Source organism: Genypterus blacodes, unplaced genomic scaffold (assembly GCF_046128005.1).
Source record: "Genypterus blacodes isolate CSIRO-AG114 ecotype Tasmania unplaced genomic scaffold, CSIRO-AGI_Gbla_v1 ptg000030l_1, whole genome shotgun sequence".
Classification (NCBI taxonomy): domain Eukaryota; kingdom Metazoa; phylum Chordata; class Actinopteri; order Ophidiiformes; family Ophidiidae; genus Genypterus; species Genypterus blacodes.
The window spans coordinates 673,021-685,472 of NW_027466843.1; the positions used below are offsets into that span (position 1 = coordinate 673,021).

General features: G+C 45.4%; 2 protein-coding genes across 2 annotated transcripts; both read left to right on the forward strand.

Annotated features, from left to right (window-relative positions):
• The first annotated feature begins 547 nt into the window (after nt 1-547).
• On the forward strand, nt 548-4,643 carry get3 (guided entry of tail-anchored proteins factor 3, ATPase). Its single transcript, XM_076145719.1, has 7 exons — nt 548-920; nt 1,668-1,815; nt 2,212-2,360; nt 2,560-2,710; nt 2,846-2,953; nt 3,047-3,244; nt 3,330-4,643. Exons 1-7 carry the CDS (start codon nt 778-780, stop codon nt 3,456-3,458), a joined length of 1,026 nt encoding a protein of 341 aa, XP_076001834.1. The 5' UTR covers nt 548-777; the 3' UTR covers nt 3,459-4,643.
• A 1,227-nt stretch (nt 4,644-5,870) lies between these two features.
• On the forward strand, nt 5,871-9,362 carry best2 (bestrophin 2). The gene is made up of 9 exons (XM_076145674.1): nt 5,871-6,022; nt 6,112-6,206; nt 6,597-6,830; nt 7,389-7,543; nt 7,619-7,696; nt 7,792-7,944; nt 8,049-8,129; nt 8,220-8,374; nt 8,582-9,362. Exons 1-9 carry the CDS (start codon nt 5,871-5,873, stop codon nt 9,360-9,362), a joined length of 1,884 nt encoding a protein of 627 aa, XP_076001789.1.
• The last annotated feature ends 3,090 nt before the right edge of the window (nt 9,363-12,452 follow it).

Sequence of the window (12,452 nt, forward strand, 5' to 3'; positions counted from 1 at the left end):
TTTTGTTCTCCACAAGTAGCATGGGTGTGTGACGGTATGCAATTTTAAAGTAAAGCAACTCACAAGTGAATCTCTTCAAATGCGTGTGTCCTGTTGTTGCATTTTGAGAGATGTTATGGGAAAATAACGAGTAAGTTAGAAAACAAATGTCGTATAAGTTCTCTCCAAATAGCCCGTAGACAACTGAAAATATTGACACGCAGAAGAGCCATCCATTCAACAAAAGTGGTCCATCAGTGACGCATATTACAGATGATTAACCAAAGTCTGAGATATTGAGTTTCATGTGCAATCTGAAAACTAACGATATAAGTTATCAGTAAAGTTGACTCTTTATTTAACCATGAGCTATTTAATGAATTCTTTTTTAGCACCTGCTATGAAGTTATAATTGTATTTGTACCCTATACCATAAACATGATAAATGTTTATGAAACAGCGTCACAGGAAACATTAAGGTCATACAAAAAATGCTTAATTATGCTGCCATCTAGCGTTTACATTCGTCACTACGCTGCCTTCTCTGGCAACACCCTCAATGGTGACGTCGGAGCAGTTGCAAAAACATACCCTGACATTGCTGGCGGACGTTTATGACATCAGATATTGACAGATACTGTTTCATTCGAACGGGGACGTTTTCTGGACGAATTCTTGCTATTTTTTGCGTCTCTAAACCTCACTTATATCAATGTTAAGAGGCTGAACTGGGAAAGCAGAATTTTACGGGGCGTCGTGAATGCAGCAGGTGGCGCTGAGTTGGTGTACACAGACAAGATGGCAGCTTCATGGGAAGACGAGTTCGAAGATGCGCCTGACGTGGAGCCTTTAGAACCGACGCTGAAGAACATTATCGAGCAGAAATCTCTCAAGTGGATATTCGTAGGAGGGAAGGGCGGCGTGGGTAAAACCACATGCAGGTGAGGCGGCTGTTTGTGCGTGTTTCTCTTCGCGGACTGACTCGGCTCACGTCGTTAGCTAATGTAGCTCAGATTAGCTCCCACCGGGAGTTGACGTGGATTCGAAGTACTGAATCACTTCCCCCTCCCTGCGACAGCAATGTGGCGAATGTTAGGCTGAAGTCACCTTTTCGTTACATTTATCCGTGTTATACGCGAGTTATACTGCGCAGGAAAGGTTTATTAGTTGATCTCGAGCATTCTTGCTAACTGTTAGCCGGCTGACACATGGATGTTCGAGTCTCTCTCTCTGCCGGGTCTATAACACGGTGTACCGACAGCTCGCTTCTTCTCCGGTTTCTGTCCGCTTGGACGTTCAGCACAGAATTGAAGGCCAACACACACAAGCGCACACACACACACGTACTTTTAAGAAATGATCGCAATCGGATTGGTAGATTTGTCTGGAAACATCCCTGAAACTACTAAGATCAATGTCAGGCAGTGGGAGTAAAACCCTTGTGACATTTATAATGTAGAGCTCCGTTTAATGCTTAGATTTATAATTGATTTGTAAAGTAACTAGCAACTAAGCACCAAGCATCAAGCCAAACATTTGTAATCGTTTTCTCAACTAAGTAACATACAGATTCCTCTGCGATGGATGTTTTTGTTTAATAACATCATACTACATGTCCTACTACCTGCAGAATACCTTGCCACTGTCCGTTTGACCTTTGCCCCCTCTCTCCCCTGTGCTTTGTGTAGCTGTAGCCTGGCCGTCCAGCTGGCTGCGGTCAGGGAGAGCGTCCTCATCATATCCACTGATCCTGCCCATAACATCTCGGATGCTTTTGACCAGAAGTTTTCAAAGGTGCCCACCAAGGTCAAGGGCTATGACAACCTCTTTGCTATGGTGAGTCACAATGAAGAGTGTGAAGAGTGTGTGCAACCGAGTAGTATCTATGCAAGACAAGACTACTATCTAAAAGCAGGAATTAAAGGCTAAAGCAAACCATCTGCATTTGAGACCTGTGGATGTTATGGCTGTTAAACAGAGCTTTACCCAAACTTTGATTATGCAAACTTGAGGGTGTTGGTGTCGTATTGGACTCTTTAAAATAAAGGAAGATAAGTTCTTTTACATGACCAAATGAAGTACATTGCACAAGGCTACTAACTTGGTCAGATGTACTGTAGGTCAAAGCGAAGCAAGTCAGTGTGCAACAAACTAAATGGGTGGAGATCCTTTAGAAAAACAAACATCATTATGTAATACTGTTATGATTAAAATGTGTGTGTGTGCCTGCAGGAGATTGATCCCAGCCTGGGTGTGGCAGAGCTGCCTGATGAGTTCTTTGAGGAGGACAACATGCTCAGCATGGGCAAGAAGATGATGCAGGAGGCCATGAGCGCCTTCCCGGGCATCGACGAAGCTATGAGCTACGCCGAGGTCATGAGGTCAGACGTCATGATGAAAAACTGCATTTGTCTTCAGTAGCACCATGATGAAGAGTCCTCTGTTGTTTCTCTAAATCACTACTGCTGTGTGCTTTAGATGAAGACACTGTTACTGCCTGTGTGCGCTAAGAACAAACTGTATCACATGACACCACATTTGACCCAAGCTCTGATCCAAACCTCTGCTTCGCTGCCTCAGGTTAGTGAAAGGGATGAACTTCTCCGTGGTCGTGTTCGACACTGCCCCCACTGGACACACACTGCGGTTGCTCAACTTTCCTACCATCGTGGAGCGAGGTCTGGGCCGCCTCATGCAGATCAAAAACCAGATCAGCCCCTTCATCTCTCAGGTGAGGCAGACAAAACAACATTTTAAGAGTTTCAGTGTTCAGTAAACTTAGCTTATTCACTATGGTGTAAGTTTTTGTTTTATTTTAGCTCAACTGTGCATATGTGGCTTCTTTCTGACTCCGTCTCCTCTCCAGATGTGTAACATGTTGGGTCTGGGTGACATGAACGCAGACCAGCTGGCCTCAAAGCTGGAGGAGACCCTGCCAGTGATCCGCTCAGTCAGCGAGCAGTTCAAAGACCCAGTAAGTCACATCGCCACCGCCCAAACTGGCTTCTTAAATTGCAAAATATAAAGTATATTAATCGGCTGTAACTCTTCTCCCACCGTCCGTTAGGAGCAGACCACCTTCATCTGCGTGTGCATCGCTGAGTTCCTGTCCCTCTATGAAACGGAGCGGCTGATCCAGGAGCTGGCCAAGTGCCGCATCGACACACACAACATCATCGTCAACCAACTGGTGTTCCCCGAAAGCGAGAGGCCGTGCAAGATGTGTGAAGCCCGTCATAAAATCCAGTCCAAGTATTTAGACCAGGTACGCGGTCGTCTGTACGCAAAGAATGAAACCACGTGGTCACAGGTCGTGTTCGCCACTCACGCTCTTTTTGTGTTCCCAACAGATGGAGGACCTTTATGAAGATTTCCATATAGTCAAGTTACCGCTGCTGCCCCACGAGGTCCGAGGAGCCGACAAGGTCAACACGTTCTCTAAGCAACTTCTGGAACCCTACAAACCCCCGAACAAGTGATCTCCCTGGTTGCAGGACCGCCCCCCCGCCCCCCCGCCCCCCTCTCCCCCTCAGACCACACTACTCCAGTCTCCACCCGTCCCCCTCTTAGCTCCCCCACCTGGCCTCAAACCGTACAGCGACAGCCTCAAGATGACCCCCCAGCAGAACACACACACACACGCACACACGCACACACACACACACACACACACTCACACTCACACTCACACTCCCCAGCCATGTGCAAATTAAACACTTAAGTGTGTGAGGTGGTTTGTAATCATGGAGGATTCCTTATGATTGATGCTTATGTAGTGTGGTGAGATTTTGGTGTAAATCGGGCTGTCAAGGATTTCCGGGACGGTGGTTTGCTTCTGCCCGTCTTGGATAGGGGGGGGGGGGGGGGGGGGGGCAGTGGTCCTCAGAGTCGTCCCTCAGCTAGCAGGAATTAACATCCTAATGTCCATACATCAAACATACCACAACGGCACTGAGAGGTGTTTTTAAAAAAATATAGATTATAGCCGGTGATTCTTTTTTTTTAGTTTTTATTAATTTCCCTCCACCAAGGGCGTCGTCACATCATTACAATAAATACACCAGAGCATAAAATCACTGGGTCAGATGAACCCTTCTAAATCGTTCTGTTCTTGATGTGAATGCGGCCCAGTCTAACCCAGGTGTCACAGATCAGCATCGCCTGTCGTAAATATTTGATCTCTCCGGACGCTGAAGCCTGGAGATTAAAGTTTGGCAAACGCGCGCGGATGCGTTTGATGTTTGAGCCGACCCCTCCCCCTGCTGTGGTCTCTGTCGTTCTGTTAGCTGAGGGCTGAAACGGGAACACAACTGAAAGCCTTATTTAACGACGTGTTTATTAACTATGAATGTTGCTTGATCTAATCTCGAATAGAATCTTAAAGGTAAGATCAAACCTGAGAGAATCCCGACCCTGTTCATCCAATAGTGAACTCTTGATTTCCCCGCCTGATGCTTTTGTGCAAGATGACCTACATGACCTTTCATAACTAATGATTTGTTGTCCCCAAACAATGATAGATTACAGGCTGTTGCAATACATGGAAAAAAGTATCATCCTCCCCTTTTTGTCATTGAATGTGAATACACATCTGTTTTCTATAGATTTTCTTTAAATTATGTTGTGAGTGTATAAGAAAACAATAAAACAGACTTCAGCTCAGAGCTTTTTGTGGCCAATGTTTCCATCTTCTTTCTGCTTAATCAACTCTCAACTCTCCTCATCTGGAGGAACAGAGTCCCAGTGTAAACATGATGCTTATAGAACGTAAAAGGTTAAAATCGGGGCAAAATAAACTATAAAACTATATATTAAACTATAAATTCATGCAAAAAGGAAATACAGGCCCACTTAAGCATTCTAAAATTCTAAGCCACCCAGTTCAGTTTGAGATTATATACATTTTGATTATTGTTCAAATCAAAACTGTCAGAATGAATGACAAACTTTATATAAGCCTCTTTCACCACAGCTCCAGCACTCACAGCGTATAAACGTGTAACCGGGAGCATCGTTGTTGTTGACACGGAATGGCGCCACGCTCCACTGGCTCCGCTGCCTCCACTGGCTCCTGCCCGGTGCCTCGCTTTCCCCTCCGCGGCCCCGCGCTGCGGCCTGTCGCTTGCGGTCCATCACCGAGCCGCGCTTACCCGGTCGGGGGCCGCGCTAACGAGCTCCTCCTCCGCCTCGTTTGGGGGGATTTACCCCGGGGGCGCACTGGATGCGCCGCCGAGGCTCGGGGGGGATTACAGCCATGATGCAGCGCGTCCGAATCTGTACTTTATTCACCGGATATCAGGGTCACACAGCACAACAGCGGATAGAAGAAGACAAAGAAGAAGTAGAAGAAGAAGAAGAGGGAAGGAAACATGAAGCGGTGCCGATTACGCACAGAGATGCTGTGCAATTAGCTGCGAGCACTTTGAAGAGGAGAACGCCGGAGAAGGTGAGAAGGTGAGGAGATGCTTTCTTTCCACGCATTCAGGTGTTTTAGACATTTTAAGACATTTCTGCTGTTAACAAAGTTTGACTTCATGATGGAAAAATTGGCAATTTCCGAGTTTCCTTTTGTAATGCTGCGTGTGTGGTAATGACCAATGTAAACAAACCTATAGTAGCAGAATTAACAACTTATATTTAGTTTTAGTCTAGTATTAATCTGTGTTTTAATAGATCTGAACATCAGCTCTAGTGTGACTCTTTGTTTACGTTTACATCATTTCATGCAATATGAATAAAAGGAAAGATCTTCAGTAAACCTGATCTGCATACAACATAAAGCCCTCTAACACACACCAGCTTGCTCTGTAAACACACCTGTTGAGGTCTAATTGTAACAAAATTGTTTCGTAGCTCGCTTATTGTGAAGACCTGTAGCCTGTTTGTCTCCAATGACTGTCACCTACACGGCCAGAGTTGCCAATGCTCGCTTCTGTGGCTTCTCCAAGCTGCTTCTGGCCTGGAAAGGGAGCATCTATAAGGTCTTATATAAGGAGCTCATGGCTTTCTTTGCCGTGTACGCTGCCATCAGCATTACTTACAGGTAAGACTACATATGACGGTAAGTTAACTGGCAAAATGACAAATTTGATTAACATATCCAAAATAAAAACTCATATTTTACCCATGTAGATTTTTCCTGTATGATGATCAGAAGAGATATTTTGAAAAGCTGGCGATTTATTGCAACCACTATGCCAGCCTCATCCCCATGTCCTTTGTGCTGGGTAAGCATGACCTACTCCTGTGTAAAGGCTCGGATTCACTCTGCCAGTCTGATGTGTTTGTGTCAGCTCAGGACCCCCCATCCATGAACAGCTTTGACTCAGGATGTGTATAAGTTAATTCAGACTAGTTGAAGTGTTCCTGTTATGAGTGATGCAGATGATCTGAGTAATGATCTGATTTTGTGGATTTTACAACCCAACTGACACAAAGACTCATATCTGTGACCTGTAACTCCAATCTGTCTCCCACTGGCCGCCATTATCTTTGTATACACAGACAATAATTCAAAGGGATGTAAACAAATACGCACAATGAATACTTCTTAGTTGAACACTACAGTGCTACAGTACAGCCATGATGCTGCTTCTCCTTCCTGTTGCTCTGGGCAGGTTTCTATGTGACCCTGGTGGTGAACCGCTGGTGGAGCCAGTACACCAGCATCCCACTTCCTGACAGGCTCATGTGCATTCTGTCGGGGGGCCTGCAGGGAAGCGACGAGCGAGGACGCCTGCTGAGACGCACCATGATGCGCTACACCAGCCTGTCCGCCCTCCTTATCCTCCGATCGGTCAGCACGGCGGTTTTCAAGCGCTTCCCCACCGTGGACCACGTGGTGGAGGCTGGTGAGGGATGGTTCCAACAGTACAAACCTCAAATGACTTGAAAGGGTTTCATTTTACAGGTTCACTAAACGTATCCACCCGCTGTACTTTCTTCCCAACAGGTTTCGCTTCATTAATATATCTCTTCGATCGCTCCAAAATAATTCAAACTGGACTGAACGTGTGTGTAATCTATGAGCCATTTCCGTTGTGTAAATTCACTCCACACTGAGCACACGCAGCATCACAACGCCAGGCACATCCCGACGTTCCGGGTTGATAAAGTTATCTGAACTTGAAACAACAAGTTCCTCCATGTTTCCTACATCACAAACGCACCACTTTCTTACAATCTAATTTGATTTGTGAGGTTCTCCTATTTCCAGAAACCATCGATATCTAAGAATAGTTCTGGCTAAATTACGCAGAAAGACTCAAATATATGGATTCTTTTCATTCACAACAACATAAACCTGGATTTGAAAGTTATCTGTTAGGTGAATTTCACAACAACATGTCAGGTTTAAAGTTGTGGGCCTGCTGGTCTCTCTGAATCCGGCTGCTTTGCCTCTTTTGCAGGATTCATGACGAGGGAGGAACGGAAGAAGTTTGAGGGTCTCCACTCTCCCTATAATAAGTACTGGATCCCCTGCGTCTGGTTCACCAACCTGGCTGCTGTGGCTCGCTGCGAGGGCAGAATCAAGGACGACAACACACTCAAACTGCTGCTGGAGGTGAGGCACACAGACAGAAAATATGATTGAGAGGTTTTTGAAGGGATGCTAAAAAGTGTGTGTGTTTCTGAACAGGAGCTGAATGTGTTCAGAGGGAACTGCAGCATGTTGTTTCACTACGACATGATCAGTGTGCCCCTAGTGTACACACAGGTAAGCACAGGCTGCGTCCTTTGGCTGCATCCTTTGTACACTGCTACCACAAGCTCGTCATACTAAAGGTGTAACGACTTCATCTGTCCCTTTAGGTGGTCACTTTGGCAGTGTACAGCTTCTTCCTGGTGTGTTTGATTGGTCGTCAGTTCCTGGACCCCAGCCAAGGTTACCCGGGTCATGACCTTGACCTCTACGTGCCCATCTTCACCCTGCTCCAGTTCTTCTTTTATGCTGGGTGGCTGAAGGTCAGATAGAGGCTCACGAGTCTTTTTTGTCATGCCTGAGAATGATGCTGAGAATGACAGGGATTCCTGTTCTGAGGTTGTGACTTCGCTCGTCTGTGTTGAAGGTGGCGGAGCAGCTGATCAACCCTTTTGGAGAGGATGATGACGACTTTGAAACCAACTGGCTGATAGACAGAAATTTCCAGGTTATTTAAAGTGAATGTTGTCTCTCCTTTTCCGCCTTTTTTTGTCCGAATTCCTCAGTTAAAAAGGATTTGACCCCCGTCTCCCTGCAGGTGTCAATGATGGCGGTGGACGAGATGTACGGGGATCTGCCTGTCATGGAAAGAGACCGATACTGGAATGACTCCAACCCTCGACCACCTTACACCGCCGCCACGCTCTTCGTCCTCCGCAAACCTTCATTCCAAGGATCCACCTTTGACATGGCGTAAGTCTGTTGGTTCCACCTTCTTTGTCACTGGTGAGGTAGGAAACAGCGACCTCTTCTGGGCTCAAGTCATACTGCGTTCTCCTCCTCACACAGTTAAAACACACACAGATGAGGTGAATTGGAGACTCTTAAATGATCTATATGTGTGAAGGTGTGTGTCAGTGTATTGTTAGTCATTCTAATATCTCTGGTTACACCGGACAGGATTCCTAAGGAGGAGATGCACTTCCAGCCCTTGGAAGACATTGCAGAGAACCTGGAGGAATCAAGAGGTCGTCACCCAAACATTGCTCTCTTCAACCGCTTCCTCAACACCGCCCCCTCCCCCACTGGTTTCATGGGAGGGGCTCTGCGTCGCACCTCTGCCCAGCTCCAGAGGTTGCACCACTTCCCCAGCATCGACCAGTGCACCAGTGACGACGATGATGATGATAATGAAAGTGGTAAAATAGGTAAAGGGGGTTCCCTGCCGTCAGGCCTGGGCCAGGACACACAGAGCACCTTGTGTAGTTTCAGGGGGGAGATGAGTGTCAGAACACCGCTGCTCGAGGTTCAGTTTGGGGCGGGGCAGGAAAAGAGAGGAGGACGCCTCTCCCCTACTGTCAACCAGGGGAAGGATCCGAGGGCAGAGGAGCAGCAGAGTGACGAGGAGGGACAGATGAAGGAGGAAGGAGGTGAAGGAGAGAAGACACAGGAAGAGACCCAAGCTGCTGTGGCACTGCTTCCTCCACCCCTCCAGCCTTCCAGAGAGACCACCGCCTGTCAGGCCTTCATGAAGCCCTCTGCTCGCCTGCTCCGCACGGCCCTCCACTCCAGCCGAGAGCTCTGCAGCTCCCAGCCAATCATCAACCAGCACAGAGCTTTGTCCGCCCTCCACAGACCTCGCACTGGTGGAAGCAAAATGTCCTTCCTCACGGTGCCATCGAACGAAGAACCTCAGCGTTTCCGCAGCGTGAGTATGGGGTCAGAGCTCACAAGGTCTTAAATGTAACTTAAGCTCTGACGCTCACACAAACTCTTGACCTTAAACTGTTATGAAGCTATAATGCCTGAATCAGGGCACGATTTGAATAAGTGAAATGATGAAATGCTATTGGACTGTGCTGTGGCCCAGATGATTCCACTCTTAATGTGTGTGTTCAGTCCCTTCCTAGGCTGTGAAGTCACCACTTTTGGAAACAATTAATTTGTTTCAAAGTTACGCTTCCTGATTTAGTCATGGTTTGTCAGAATTCCTCCCTGTTCACTCATGATGCTGCTGTAAGTTATGGAGCTCCCACCCCCCAAACATTAAATCACCCCAAGAAAATCATAATCTTTACTTAGCCACATATATGTTGCCTTCCACTAGTCTATATTACCATGTCGGGTTTTAACCATAGTTGAAAACATGAGAAGACAAGTGAAGGTGTTCACATTACTACCATATCTTGTAAATAGAAGTATTTAAAATTCATTATGCAGCATTTGTGTTGTCATTTGATTAAAAACATTTATAAAATTAATGAATCCATGCAAGTGTTTTTCATCACATGCATTTTCTACACATCTTTATTTTTTTCAATTTTACATACAGTTAAGACATTAAATAATGAGGAGCAGACATTCTAGAGATTATTTAACATATTTATATACACACAAATTCCACATAAAAACCTATGACACAGTTTAAAAAACGTTTTTTTCATTTAGCATTGTTATTGCAGTACCAAGTTTTACCAGCAGAGAGCGATAGCAGCAAACCAAACACGCCACATACATGACTTCAGTGCAAGTAGGCAAAACATAATTCCGTCTTTCACATTTAACGCTCAAATTTTGATCCCCGTTCTGCTGGTGAATGGGTGCCGCTCCTGTGGCTCTCCCTGTGGGTGATGCCTCCTACCTGTGCTGCACTGTGGGGGAGCAGGGTGCCCTCCTGGCCTTGGTGGTCTCTCTTTGCTTGGCCAGAAAAGACTGAGCTGGACCTTGGGAGGCCTCATGCAGACTGCACTGCTGCAGAGACACAAAAATTGTCATGTACATGTCTTAACCAGATCCTACTGTCGCTTACTGCCATTGATGATAGTAAAAGTAGTACGGCTGTAAATAATAACAATACTTGGAAACTATGCATAGACATAGAGAGAGAGAAATATCACTTAAATGTCCAGCACTTAGATATTTATGTATTTCAATCCTTATAAGTGGTTGAACTATATATATACAAAATTCATTAATGTGGACTCACAATACATCATCAATGCAGCAAGAATAAGGTTTTATTATAAAGTTTATCTGAATGTGGCTTTTATTTACATTTTTAGTGCATTATCCTTGAATAGCAGATGACTTTATAAACATACAGTGTATGATATTTGAGAGCGGATTTGAACTCCATTGTTGTGTATTGAATATGTATTGCAGTATCATATTTTGCGTTGTAGTACCTCTACCGATCATCCTAAATTTGTATTTCTGATATAGAAAAAACAAAGTGTATTAACTCTCTGTACTCACTATGCTGTGCCAGGCAGTAAGAATCAGCTTCTCCTCCTGTTCCTGTCTGGATGTGGAGTTATAAACCTGACCATCCTGTGGCACAGACATTTGAAAAGTCACTGCAAATCCTTAAATTGCACCAAAAACTTCCAAGTCAGCATTGCATACACACTTCCACAAAAGCCTGCACCTTTACTCACCTCTTTCACCACTGTCGTCATGGTATCACAGGTGTTGGTTTCCTTGTTGCTCATAACTATTCAAAGACAGATCAGAAAACAGAGAAGCCCAAACAGAATACTTTGTTAAACCAAGGAATATTTTTATGACTAACCAACTTGTAAACACACCAATAACCAATAGAGTCTGTGCAGCTCAGTGCTGCCGTTCCCCGGCTGAGGCCCTGGTTTTGTTTCGTGGCACACAGAACAATATGGAGAGGAGCTGCAGGCTTAACAGCTCTGGGTCTTTGCCACAGTTAGAGATGGCTTCCTGCTGACTTGGGCACATTCACTGTTGAACAGGGCTGGGGATTAGTCAGTAATCACCAAAAAGCACAAAACAATCAGATCAACAATAAACATGGCTCCATGCTGAAATGCAGTAGCCTAAAGTGTCGGCGATGTCTGTTGCTCTGATGATTGTTTACATGAGGCCACAGGACATATTCATGGATTTTTTTACCAGTGAATAAGATGGGAATGCTTCTATTCTTCATTCTGCGGTGTGTTTACGTGCTCGGAGATGTTCCCACAGAGATCCACGAGTTAGTGTCTGTTCAACTGAATCTTAGTCATAACCAGTTTTATCAACTGCACTGACCCAGAAATACAGAAGTTCCCCTATTTATCAGTTGACCAGAATCAAAGGCCAACGTTATCACCATATCAAACATGATAAACTCATAGAGAAAACGGCGGGCCACCTGTGGCTCGTGTGTCAAACTGTTTTTTCTGTTTCCTGTCTGCCAGATTTTGTACTAAGGAAACCCAGTCCGATTCCAGTCTTTGTGTTGGCTTCTGGGGAAATGTGGTTTGTGTATATATCATTAAGTGTGAAAACACAAGTGTGGGGGAGGATTTCAAGAAGTCTGTGTGTGTGTGTGTGTGTGTGTGTGTGTGTGTGTGTGTGTGTGTGTGCGCGCGCGTGCGCTTGTGTGAGTGTGTGAGTGTGAGAGTGTGCATGTGGTTCTCTGGAAGGATGAGGGTTGAGGTCAGCAAGCATACTTTCTGAAACCATCTAATTTAAGACGCAGATCAGCTCTGGAGCTCTTCAGAAGCACACACTTACAGGCGTATGCACAGTTTACTTATCTAACAGACGGCTGTGTATCGTCTTCTGTGTGGGACTTTGCGGGGAAGAAGTGTTCCTGAAACAGAGAGAAAAATAAAACATAAACAAAAATGTGGGAAGAAAAGAAACTTCACAGCGACAAGTTTCTTGGAAGTTGCCTCATCTGAAACCTGAAAATGTTTACCGTCTTGTGACCGACAGTCAGAAGACGCAAGCACAAAGTGCAACTGATTCCTGTTAGCTGGCAGGGCCTGAACAGCTGCTGTGAAAGTAGCCTCCTACTGATGCATCTTCTGACTGT

Bases quoted from the DNA above. Each gene is read 5' to 3' on its own strand.
- get3 (XM_076145719.1), top strand. From the start codon at position 778: ATGGCAGCTTCATGGGAAGACGAGTTCGAAGATGCGCCTGACGTGGAG. The intron at 921-1,667 runs GTGAGGCGGCTG...TGCTTTGTGTAG, and splicing joins GTGGGTAAAACCACATGCAG to CTGTAGCCTGGCCGTCCAGC. The intron at 2,711-2,845 runs GTGAGGCAGACA...TCTCCTCTCCAG, and splicing joins TCAGCCCCTTCATCTCTCAG to ATGTGTAACATGTTGGGTCT.
- best2 (XM_076145674.1), top strand. From the start codon at position 5,871: ATGACTGTCACCTACACGGCCAGAGTTGCCAATGCTCGCTTCTGTGGC. The intron at 6,207-6,596 runs GTAAGCATGACC...TGCTCTGGGCAG, and splicing joins CCCCATGTCCTTTGTGCTGG to GTTTCTATGTGACCCTGGTG. The intron at 7,544-7,618 runs GTGAGGCACACA...GTTTCTGAACAG, and splicing joins CACTCAAACTGCTGCTGGAG to GAGCTGAATGTGTTCAGAGG.